Raw genomic sequence first — 12,597 nt, 5'->3', positions numbered from 1 at the left:
TCTCTATAAAAGGTCGGACAGTAAATATTTTTGGCTTTGCAGGCCACGCTGCGACGGTCTCTATTGCAACTATGCAACTCTGCCGTACGCAATACTTGAATGAATGAATGGGCATGGCCGTGTTCCAATAAAACATCATTCGTGAACACTGAAATCTGGACTTCATATAATTTTCACATGTCACAAAACATTATGCTTACTTTGATTTATTAGTTTAAGACTCAAGGGTAGTTGGAAAAACAGTACAGAGTTCCGTGTGCCCTTCTTTTGATTTCTTTCAATGATTTAAAAATATAAAGACCATTCTTAGCTCGCAGGTCATAGAAAAACAGGTGGCAGGCTGGACTTGTCCCAACAAATCCCATGTGGTAGTATGCCAACCCCTGGCTTAGTGGGTGAGGCAGACGCAAGCATAGCACTATACGCTGCTAGGCATTTGCGAAACACATCATGAGAGCATAGAGAGGAGTGTGTACATCAGACAGGTGCTCAGGTTGCTTCCTGAAGGAGGTGATGCTTGGATGTCCTGTATCGGAATTTTAAAAAAAGAAAACTGAGCTTAAAAGGAAGTTTTAAGGGAGGAAATCTTCATGAACATGGGTTACGTAAAGGTTTCTTAGACACAAGACTAAAAGAACAAGCGACCAAATGAACAAAAGATAAATAAGACTTCATCGAAATGAAACACTTTTGTGCTTCGAAGGACATCATCATGGAAATGAAAAGACTGAATGGGAGAAAACTATTTGCAAATCATATTATCTGATATCCAGAATATACAAAGAACTCTTATAACTCAACAATACAAGACAAATAATCCACTTAAAAAACAGGCAAGGGACTTGAATAGGCATTTTTCCAGAGACGGTATACGAATGACCAAGCATGCTCAGTATCACTAATAATTAGAGAAATGCAAATCAAAACCACGAGATACCTCTTAATATCTACTAAGAAGGCTGTAATAAAAAAGATGGACAATAACAAATTTTGGCAAGGATCAGGAGAAATCAGAACCCTCATACAACGCTGATAGGAATGTAAAATGGTGCAGGCTCCTTTGGAAAATAGTCTAGCAGTTTCTTAGAATATTAAACACAGAGTTACCGTTTGACCCACTAATTCCACTCCTACGTACACATGTGTACATTTTAAAAGTAAATTTTATGGCATCTGAATTATATCTCAACAAGGCTATTATTAGACATAATAATAATAATAATAATAATAATAATAAAAAGGAAGTTTCGGAGATTAACCAGAGGAGAAAGAGAATTCCAGGAAACAGGATGTTCCATTTCTCCAAGTCATTCATGTAACTGGAGCTAACACAAGAAGTGGGTGAGGAAGAAGGGGGAGAAACATGGGGGGTTAATAAAGACCCAAACGAGACTCTGGAACAGTGGAAGGAGTGAGGTCTGACTTGACCCCTCAGCAGAGAAGTATGGACGCCCCCCCCATCCCCCAACTCTGCTGCTCCGATCTCCATGCCCAGTCAGGACACTGGCTTCTCCATCACCCAGAGCTGCTAAACCAAAGCACTGATTTTCTTACCTCCTGAGATTTGATAACTTCCTTATCTACAGGGCAAAGTGGCACTGCATTTAATTCTCTGGAGAGAAAAGTAAAAATAGAGCCAGAATTAAGAGTTGATCTCAATGGCTCGTCCAAGAGCAGCCCGAGCACTCCAGCCATGCTCCATCCTCTGAACCACACCACCCCCCCAGGAGGCCGGGCCCTGTCTTTGCTCATGCTGTTCCCTCCCCGCAGAAAGCTGTCCCCACACCCCAATTTCAGCACCTCTCCTGTCTACCTGAAAAACCCCCACTCATCCTCCAGGATGCAAGTCAAATACTGAGTCCCCCAGACACAGTTAAATGCCCTCTGCCAGTTCTCCCACAGGAGTCCTTAGCTTATCACACTGTACCACAATCCATCTCCTTCTCTAGACTGGAACATTCTAGAAGGCAGAGACTGGCTCCTGTTCCATGCTGGACCTCTAGCTTTTCACTTCTGGACAACAGAACTTAGTTTGGCAAGATGCCTGGAACGCACAGGTGCTGAATGAATAAACCCACGAATGAATGAGAATGTGCTGTAATAATCCTCTTTCCAAGCTAATGGATGCAATCAAACTCATCTTCCTTACTGCTCCTTATAAGCTCCAAACACCTGTTCTCATGTCTCCCCTGGTCTCCTCCCTCAACAGGGCATGACCTAAGTTTTATAGCTGCCCGGGAGTGGACGACATCCATGGCAGCAAGGTCTCTTCCTGGGGTTGCAACACCGCCTCTGCCTTGAGGCAAGGCAAGGTCGGTGCCACCACGGCAAAGACCCTCGGCAGATATGGGTCCTTCCCAACACACACTACGCTTCTGGGTTCGCCCTCACATGCAGGACGGGTGTGGTCTGAATTTCAAGAAAACGTGAACATCGGTTAAGTGAGGGGCATGAAATGAGGATGACTCCTCGCACTCTCACAGAAGGGCCCTGGGCCACCCCCATCCCCTCACGGCCATTACAGCTGAGTGGCCACAGATGACATTCAGATCCCAGGACACCTCCGGCTGGTTTTGGCCTGTGAGAGCCCGAGCTGCACACCCTGCCCACTCACCTCAGAGACAGAATGCAGTCCTGGCAGAAGCGGTGCCCACACCCCGTCTGGTGGGGGTTGTGAAGCACCGAGTGACAGAAGGCACATTTGTAGCGCTCTTCTAATTGCTCCACAAACCGGTACTCTGTGTTGGGCTCGAAGTCCAAAGAAACGGAGTTGCTGGAATTCTGGCGGATGAAACCACAGGGCATACCTCCTTGCTCCTCAGAATAAGCCATTCTAGGGGGTCAGGAGAACAGAAAGAAAATTAAGTGCGCAAATACCAAAACAACTACAGCCACCGAGTGTTTCAATTATTAAATACCACCCACAAGGTCACTCTGTTGACCCTGTAACAGCAGTAACAACTTCCTGTCACTAGGGGGCTCCTGCAGCAGGGAGACCTTTGGGAGCTCAGGGGAGGCTGGATCAGGTGACTTCTAGCAAGATTCTCTGAGACTTTGGCCCTTTGTCCATCAACCTTTTTACAGGATGTTATCCAGGCCATATGTTTGGACAAAATATAGCCAGCAAAGGTTCGTTATGGATTTTCTTCTGCTCAATTGAGAAAATTGAAACAAATGTTTTGTTAACGTTTTCAGAAGCAAGAACCTTGCACACCGATACATTTCTTGAGGTTAGCGGCCAAGTTCTCATCTAACATTGTTGCTAGGTTCTTGGAACAGCGCAAAATGATGCATAATAAAACCAATTTTACCACAGACCGATACAAACAAGAGTTAAATTCCTACAGCATTCCATCAACGTTATAACGAAATGACATTGAACAAAAGTTATTTGAGGACCTGCTGTATGTAGATAAAGCGCTACTATTAACCCACATCATTTCTCGCATGAACTAAATAAGGGCCCATTAAATCTGTTCCCCTCTAATCCATTCTCCACACAATAGCTAGGGTGATATTTCCAAGATGCAAGTATGATTGACGGTTACCTCCTCTCATCGTTCTGTGATTTCCCAGGGAAAAGTCCATAACGCTGAGCAGACAACAAGACCGCATCTTCCCCACCCAGCAGCTTCCTGGACCTGTCCGCTGCCCCTTGCTTCCTGCATTCCAGCCACACAGGCTTTCTTTCAGTTCTTCTAATACGCCATGCTGTCTCCTGCCACAGGGCCTTTGCACAAGCTGTTGCCTCTGTCTAGAGTGCTTCCCCTACCCCCTTCTAGTCCCCTTCACTTAGTTAACTTGCATTCATGCTTCAGATTTCATTGCAAGCTTGCTCTTCTCCCCTGGTCTAGCAGCAGGAGGCCTACCCATCAGCCTGGAGAACATGTATGGCCTCCAGGGAGGGGCTAGGGGATAAAGGCGGGTGGGGGAGGGGGGTTTCACTCTATAATCCTTTTGAATTTTTGAACATGAATGTATTACGTATTCAAAAATAAATGCAGAAAAATGGAAACTCAATATCCACTGTTATATCTATCACGGGACCAGATTTGCTTCCTCCAGAGCAACATTTGATTGGAAAGTGGACCTGTGTTTGTGAGATTATTTGATTTTTATCTCTGTTCCTCAGCCACACACAGATCGCATCTGGTCTTGCTCACTGTTGCCTCTCCAGCCCTGAGCACTGAGCCAGGCGTGGAGAACAACTTAGCTACCTGTTGAATTGATGTGATTAAATGGACTTTGAAAAACCCTCAACAGAGCAACTGTAATGACCATCGGCCTCTAACACAGTGACCCTGAATGATTTTTGAGCAAGGACTTCCCCTGCCTTCGAAAATTGGATGAAAGCTCTAGACCTTCTCCCTGTAAAAGAGCATACACACCTTAAGTGTGAACCTTTAGGGACCCTTTGAACCACCCCCCCCCAGAGGTTCCCAGGCTGGCAGCAGCCCTGCCTCCCCAGTAGGAATTGCTATATTTGGCACAGTGCCAGCAGCGGTGCCTGGGGAGGTGTCCGGCAAATGGCTAACGGATGGGAGGCCCTCTGGGGTGGTCCCTGGGGGTGATGTCTTTCCACACTGGGGTACGGGAAAGCTTGGCTTCAGGCTTGATTGATTACTTTGGCTTGCTCTTGGGTTCCCTCATGATTCTCCTGCAGCTGACGAGGTCAACTGTGCCCAGGAGCAGCTGTGCACTTGACCTCGTAGGTGGCCCCATTCAAACCCCAGCTTTCCTCAAGTCAGTAGCTGGCCTCTCTCACTGCTGCAGTGGTCTGAGTCTGGGGTGTGGCCTGGGTGACCGGAGCACAGAAAGCAACTGGCTTCCTTTAGCAAATAAAGCTTTCTCTCTGGAGGAGTCCAGCAGATAAGGGGATTTTTTTTTCTCTTTTGTCCTTGGGTTTGAGCCCAAAGCCCCACCTTTTCCTCTCTGCATGTGTTTCCTGCAGAACTTCAAGGGTGGTAGGTGAGCAGTACAAGATGTAATCGTCCCCCTTGTAAAATGGTTTACGCTTGAGATTTAACAAGTTTGAGTTATGCAGACTAAGAGGCATGGCACTTGAGTTACACACACAATCCTAATAACCAACACCTGCCTTTCTCTCAGAGACGTGGAAGACCAATGCCAAACTGCCCTCATCTGCTCTGCGTTCTCCAGTCCCAAAGGAGGTTGACAATCCACGTCCTATGCCTCTCTAGGATTCGCTCTTGAGACCAGGTTCACGTCTGTGTTACAAGGCAACTAAATTTGGATTCAAGGATATACCCTAAAGCAACGAGCTGGGTCGGCCCCCAGAGCAGCAGGATGTACGAAACTTGGCTCTCTTTCACTGTTATGCTACCCTCTTTCCTAGCATAAGAGCTAAATGCACTGATCTGTGTGCCTGTCCATCTTTCCCTACAATGGTTCTCAAACTTTTTGGTCTCAGAAACCCCCTTTAGATTCTTAAAAATTGAGGATCTAAGGACCCAGAAGAGCCAACAAATTTTGAAGGAGCAGAACAAAATTGGAGGATTGATACTACCTGACTTTAAGACTTACTAGAAAGCTGTAATAATTAAGACAGTATATGGTATTGGTGAAAGAGCAGACAAGTAGATCGATGGGATAGAAGAGAGACCACATAAGTACAGTCAATCGGTCTTTGACAAAGGAGCAAAGGAAATACGATAGAGCAAAGATAGTATTTTCACAAACGGTGTTGGAACAACTGAATCAACATGCCAAAAAAATGGACCTAGACACAGACTTTACTCCCTTCACAAAAATTAACTCAAAATGGATCATAGACCTAAATGTAAAACACAAAACTATGAAACTCTTAGAAAATAACACAGGAGAAAATCTAGATTAACCTTTGGTTTGGCAATGACTTTTAGATAAAACAGTAAAAGCACAATCTATGGAAGAAAGCGTTGATAAGCTGGGCTTCATTAAAAATTTCTGCCCTGTGAAAGATATTGCCAAGAGAATGAAAAGCTACATCACAGATGGAGAGAAAATTTTTGCAAGCTATACATCTGATAAAGGACTATTAGCCAACACACGTCTCACCAAAGAAGATATACAGATGGCAGATAAGCACATGAAAACGTGCTCCACATCAGATGGCATGAGAGAAATGCAAATTAAAACAATAATGAGGTCTCACTATATATTTATTAGAAGGGCCCAAATCCAGAACACTGACAACATCAACTACCGGTGAAGATGGGGAGCAACAGGTATTCTTAGGTGTTGCTGGTAGGAATGTAACACTTAGGAAGACAATTGGGCAGTTTCTTACAAAGCCAAACATACTCTTACCATCTGATTCAGCAATTTCACTCCTTGGTATCTACCCAAGAGAACTGGAAATGTTATGGCCACATTCAACTCTGCACATGAACGTTCACTGGAGCTTTATTCATAATTGCTAAAACTTAGAAGCAATCAAGATGTCCTCCAACAGATGAATGGATAAACCGCGGTACATCCAGACAATGGAATACTATTCTGTGCTAAAAAGAAATGAGCTATCAAGCCATGAAAAGACATGGAGGAACCTTAAATGCACATTACTAAATGAAAGAAGCCAATCTGAAAAGGTTGTATATTGTATTATGCCAACTAGATGGCATTTTGGAAAAGGCAAAACTGTGGAGGCAGTAAAAAGATTAGTGGTTGACAGGTAGGAGGAAGGGTAGGAGAAGTGAACAGGTGGATCATGGAGGATTTTTAGGGCAGTGAAACTACTCTGTAGGATGCCATAATGACAGATACATGTCATTATACATTTGTCCAAGACCATAGAATGCAGGAATGAATATTAACGTAAACCACGTATGGACTTTGTATCGCATAAAGGATGCTGTTACAGTATCACCATCATGTAGCTTCTGCTAAACACTGTATATTCATGAAAGAAGGAGGGCAAACATGGCGAGTGACACCTTAGTACTATTATGAAGGTCACTTTACCCATGCAGATCCCCTGAAAGGGCCTCAGGGAGCCCCAGGCAGTGGGTTGGCGGTAAATGTTTAACAACCTGCTTTCCTGGGGGAAAAGCCCGTTTGTAAAACCTGCCACTTTCTGCACCTGAACACACCTGAGCTAAGCAGGAGCCCTCCCCGTCCAAGCTGCCCGGGTGTCCTGCGGCCCTGACGTGCACTTTTGAGAACCACTGCTCTATCAGGCTGCCGGTGGGCGTGGGTCTTGTCAGTGTTTGTGTGACCCTCACGGACAGTCTCCTGCTCCTGCTGAATGGCCAGCCGAGTCCCCAGGACCAGACGCCCATCCTCCCTCTCCCTTCCACTGCGTGTCTTGCCCGGCCCTGGTCAGCACACCTGTCATCCGCCGACCTTGCTCACGCTCTCATCTGCTGTCTTGCCCAGTGTTTGTTTTTATCTCATTAGACATTTAAAAAGTCAGCATTTTTGTTCTGCTATACAATATGGACTTTAGGTGCTTCGGGGCCGCGTTTCGTGTATAAACTGAGCTGTGCAGGGTCTGTCCCTTCCCTCTGAAATTCTTCAGGCCTACGACCCAGCTCCAAAAATGGAATCGATTCACTTTGCTCACTGACATAAAAGAGCGCCAATAATAGAACTGTAAGGACTGACATTTCTTTGTCTCACAAATACATTTCTCTAATTAATTCAACATTTGCGGCTGGTACCCTGTCATTCCCAGGCAGTTATTTAGTGGAAATGCACAAGAGTTCCATTTCCCCTTTGGGTATAATAGCTTATGTAATAGGAACAGCACAAGTGTTCAGTGCTTGCAAATCAAAAAGCAAGCTGTCGTGAGGACTGGCAGAACTTGTGAATCTCCTCGGCGCAGTTAACAACGCCCACGCCTGTCGCTGGAGGGGTGCACGCCGTGGTCCTCCTGCTGAGGAATTATTAACTCGAACCAAACAGACCTGGGAGAAGCACATCTCATCTGCTCCCAAGATCTCTTCTTGGTTTTCCTTTAAACATCATTTTTTTCGGCATCATACTTCGATGCATCTTTTCCCTGAGAATTTTCTGGGAACCCCAAAGGAAAGCTTATGGATGTCATGGTTGAAATTCTTTACTTATATGTTCCTCTGGATTCATTTTTGAGGAACACATAATAAGTATTCTGAAGCAGTGTGAGTTTGGCTTTTGGTCAAAATAAAAAGGACACATATCTAGCAGAATTCGGTCTCAGGTTTAACACAGAAAGGTGGGTCCTTGTCGGTCTGTCCACAACCCCCAGCATTTTGTTTAGGTTAATGACAATCTTGAAAACTTGGGAGTGTTTTTATATATTATGTTATACTTTGTTAGGAGAGAAGACCGGGATCTGGGTCTCCAAGGTTTTCGAGTTTTAATTCTAAAAGTTCTGGTGATTTTGAACCAAATCCCAGAGTAGAAATGGCACAAGGCCAGAGACCTAAGCTTAATTCCTCTCTGTCTCTCGCCACCTATAAAACCTCGGGCAAGACACCCTGACAATCCCCTGGCTTGTACATCCGTGCATGGATTCAGTGCGTACATGTCCTGGATTGGGTACAGAGAACGCAGAGACCTGTGACACCCCGTTTGTCCTTGAGGGTCTCCAAGTTGAACAAAGTTACTAGTGATGGTACCTTAAAGAGAGATTTCACAAAGAACCCAGATGTTGGAGCCCAGATGAGGTGTAGCTAACACATCCTGAGGTGTCTGTTCCTTTCACAGAGAAGACAACATCTCGGCTGGTCTTGAAGAAGGCAGAGGCATTTTCTAGATGGTGATAAAAGAATTTCCCAGAGGGTATCATAAAAGTCCTGAAACGGTTAATAATTCACTGCAGCTGAAGTGGAATTCAGGGAACATGCTAGCCATGTGCCTGTCTGCTTTTCTTCTGCCTTGGTCTACACCATGAGTGGGGTGAAGGCTGACCCCACGAACTGTTTCCTGGGCTCCCTGGCTTCTAGCTGGATTCTGCTCATGAGAGGTACTGTCAGGAGACTGAAGGGAGGGAAGAAGGGAGAAGCCAGGATATTTCTCCCCCATCTCTATTGTTGGGCAGCACCCCAACAGTGACTAGGTCCCCTAATCACCACCAGATGGCCCCTCTCTCTGAGCACAAGTTCCCACCAGACAGCCCAGTGTGGTCCCAGCTTCTAAGCTCTGGGGACACCATCCCCTCCCTTTGTCCCCTCAGCTCTGAAGGGGGTGGGCTCTGACTCATCTTGGAGTTGCCTCACTCTGAGTCTCTACTTGGCTTCCTAGCTTTGCCATCACTGTTCAGCTGTTTCCTGTGTAACTAAATTCCCCGTGGGAACTACCTTAAAGGTTCTCTGAGATGCGAGTGTGGATGGGCGGGGCTCATGCCGAAGAGCCCTGAACGTAGCCACAGTGGTCCCCACAGCCGGGGCACTGCAAGCTCCGCCCCGTGGTTTTGATCTTTTCAGGGATGATGAACAAACAGAGGACAGGTCCACACAGGGGGTTCAGGGGAAGAGGCTACCACAACAGACCAAAGGAGGACGATGACGGCAGCTCCATCTAAGGCGGTGGCCAGGAGAGGCCATGAGTGTGAGGCGTTTCTGAGGCAAAATGCATAGATTTAGAAATGTCTCCGATGGAGGGGCTGAGGGAGAGGACAGTGGAGGGTGAAGACTGGGTAGGTGATGGGAGAGGATGAGGGACAGCGGCAGAGGAGGCAAAGGGTGTGGGCAGGAGACATATCCAGCTGGGGGGCCTCAGGGAGTCTTGAACGGGGGCGACATCTAACATTTCTTCCTGAAAAAACTACATGATTCCTAGGAATGGCCACGTTTCCTTCGTGGTGTCAATGATTATTTTTAAAACTGCCAAGGGCATAATTTTTTTTTCACTTTATGAGTAATTTGGTAGTTATTTTTGTGACTACCATATTTGACATAATAGGTTTAGAACTATGTCAAGAAAATAAGATCCATAAGACATCCAGGAGACAGCATCAGGAAAACTCCTCGAAGCCAGGACTGAAGGCTGCTGTCTGGTCCATCCACCCACACGCACTGCTACAGCACAGCCCTTATGTGACACCCTGTTTGGGATTTAATCGGCGCTGCTTCCCCCTCATCACTAGGCCTGAGATCCCCACTGCTCACGACTGGGTCCAGGGGCTGTGGTGACGTGTGGCGGTGCCTGGGAGGCGTCCGCGTACGGTGGAGAGGCCTCCAGCCTCTCCCCAGCCTCCTCTGCGGGGAAGGGCACTGAGATGCAGAGGCCAGAGAGACGGCTTGCTCTGGGAGGGGAAACGCACAGGGCCCAGGTGACGAGGTGGGGGCACAAAGGCTGGCCAGGTGCCCCAGGATGGTTCTTGAGCCATGGGCAACTAAGGGGCAACAACACAGCACTGCCCAGCGAAGCTGCCCGTCAGAGGACAGGCTGCCGGAAGCCAACTGCCCTCTCGGCTCTGCTCGGGCCTTGCTAGGAGCGCAAGGAGACGACTCTCTAACGCGCAATGCACTAATACGGCCGGGTGCAAATACGTTATTCCCCAAACCCACCCGAGACCCAGCGAAGGGTTCTGGGCTTCCATTAAAGAAGGAGATATTGTGGTTAGCACTTAGGCAAAGCTAACGTCAAATCCCAAGGCGCAGTGACCCACGGAGACTCTTGCCTTGGGCAACATCAAAAAGAGAACAGCCCTGCTCGGGTACCAGCCACTCACCTGCTCGAAGGACGGGTCGTTCCCTCCCTCGACGTTGCCTCTGGCCCTTGAATTCTGAGATTCTGCTCTTCCAGGAAGAGCAGTTACTACCAAGAAATTAAAAAAAAAAAAAAAAAAAAAAAGAGACTAGGCGGCGTAGGCAGCAGAAGAGGAAGAAGAAGAAAAGCACTTTATCTTGTGCATTATCCCCATGACAGGAGGGGGAGCTGAGACGGGCTCGAAGCTGCAAGGCCGGGTCTTTCCTCTGGAGAAATAACCCCCTCGACACAACAGCTGGGCCGCGGCTCCAACCCCTGACCTCCGCTGCTCCCACGGCCTAACCCAACCACCACGACGCAGTCGCTGTGGGGCCTCTGGGAGAAACTGGTTTTATTTTCATTAACCTTTAACCACGCAGGTGAGACAATGAGGAAGGGCCTTGGAGAAATGGGGAAGTGATGAGGATATTTTCCATCAAGCCTAACGTGGTGGGGAGACCATGTGGGAACCAGGCGACACCACGAAAGCCGGAGGAAACGTGACAACAGCTGGCCGGCCCCCTGTGCTGCCCACGGAGCGGCCGGCTGCGTGTCTCGGAGGCAGAAGCAAGGCGTGTGTTCTTTCCTTTTCCTTATACTTTCACAGAAGAGGGTTTTCTCGGACACTGGACAGAGCGAAGTGGCTACAATTTTTCAATTCCTTTGAAGAGAAGTGTGCTTTCTCTCCAAGCTGTCAGAAAACCTCTGGTTCCTCATTCCCTGGGAGTGTAATAATAAAACACCGTTGGTCCAGAGAAGGGGGTTCAAGGACTAAAGGGCTTCCTCACCCGGCTCCTGGGCCCTGCCTTCATGTCAGTCTCCCTGGTCGGGGAGCCTCGACTGGAGCTCTTTCCTGCTCAGAACCATCCAGAGTCCACCTGGCTCCAAGTGAGGCTACAGACCTTTTAGGTTTGCTCTCAGAACTTAGACCAAGAGGAAAAAAATAAATAACACTACTCATCCTTCCACACAGGAGCTTCTTCCTCTTCGGGGAGCTTCGGCTTCAGCACTCTCAGCCCTGCCCTCAGCTCCAGCTCTGTCACAGTCCCCAGCGCCATCTGAGGTGAGCTCAGCGAGTTCCTCAAGGGAAGGGCTGCCCTCATTAGTCCCTGGATCCTCGGAGCGAGCCCTCTGCCTGGCACACAGAACTCAATCGATGTTCGATAAATAAGAAGGGAAATTTAGGACTAATATGAGGCTTCAGTGGAAAAGGGCTGTTGGAAGCAGGGCCATGAAAACAACTTAGGAGAGCCGGGGGAAGACAGGCAAAGATGTGAATGGAGCCTGAGGCTGGCTCTGCACACGGGTCAGGATCTCAGCGACGAGGCTGTGTCCTCCGGGCTCAGAGCTAGCTAATCTGCATATCCTGACAGCACCCACATGATGGATGTAGTATCGTTATCGTCCCCATTTTTCAAAGGAGGAAACTCGGAGAGGGGCTAGGGCCAGGAAGCAGTGGAAGTCCTTAGGGGAGAAGGAGGAACTGGGGTTTCTCCCTGCCTCTCCGAGGTCGGCCAAGAGCTGTGTGGTGTGGTGGTTACCAGCATGGACTCTGGAGCAGACCCGCCTGGGCTCAAACCCTGGTTCTAGTGCTAAACAGCCACTTAGTCTCTCCATCGCTGTCACCATTTCACAGTTTCTTCATCTGTAAAATGGTGACAATGACAATGATAATAAATAGTAGTTACCATACAGAATTTTTGAAGATTAAATAAGTTAATACTATACGTTGAGGGTTGTCCGGTCTGCCACTTGTTTTTGTAAATAAAGTTTTATCAGAACACAGCCACGCTCATTTGTTTACAAATCATCTAGGGTTGTTTTTTTGCACCTACCACGGCAGAGCTGAGTCAGGGCTACCACAGACCATATGGCCTATGAAGCCTAAACTGTGTATTCACTGGTTCTCTACAGAAAAAGTTT

At 47.4% G+C, this 12,597-nt stretch overlaps 1 protein-coding gene across 8 annotated transcripts in view; it reads right to left on the bottom strand.

The window, feature by feature from the left end:
• The window catches only part of TRAF5 (TNF receptor associated factor 5), a 42,565-nt gene that overhangs the window by 14,852 nt on the left and 15,116 nt on the right, over positions 1 to 12,597 (bottom strand). For 4 of the 8 annotated variants that reach the window (XM_036234488.1, XM_036234485.1, XM_016166503.2 and 1 more), the window contains exons 2-3: positions 2,615 to 2,833; positions 1,555 to 1,612 (exon numbers count right to left, since the gene is read on the bottom strand). In XM_036234488.1, coding sequence (XP_036090381.1) covers positions 1,555 to 1,612; positions 2,615 to 2,832 — 276 coding nt within the window. In that variant the 5' untranslated portion in view covers position 2,833. Of the gene's footprint in view, positions 1 to 1,554; positions 1,613 to 2,614; positions 2,834 to 8,600; positions 10,612 to 10,657; positions 10,744 to 12,597 lie in introns of those variants that run through there. The other 4 variants (XM_036234483.1, XM_036234489.1, XM_036234487.1 and 1 more) reach the window with 3 other exon arrangements.

This window comes from Rousettus aegyptiacus, unplaced genomic scaffold (genome assembly GCF_014176215.1).
Source record: "Rousettus aegyptiacus isolate mRouAeg1 unplaced genomic scaffold, mRouAeg1.p scaffold_m13_p_17, whole genome shotgun sequence".
Classification (NCBI taxonomy): domain Eukaryota; kingdom Metazoa; phylum Chordata; class Mammalia; order Chiroptera; family Pteropodidae; genus Rousettus; species Rousettus aegyptiacus.
This window is presented reverse-complemented; position numbering and strand designations above follow the sequence as displayed.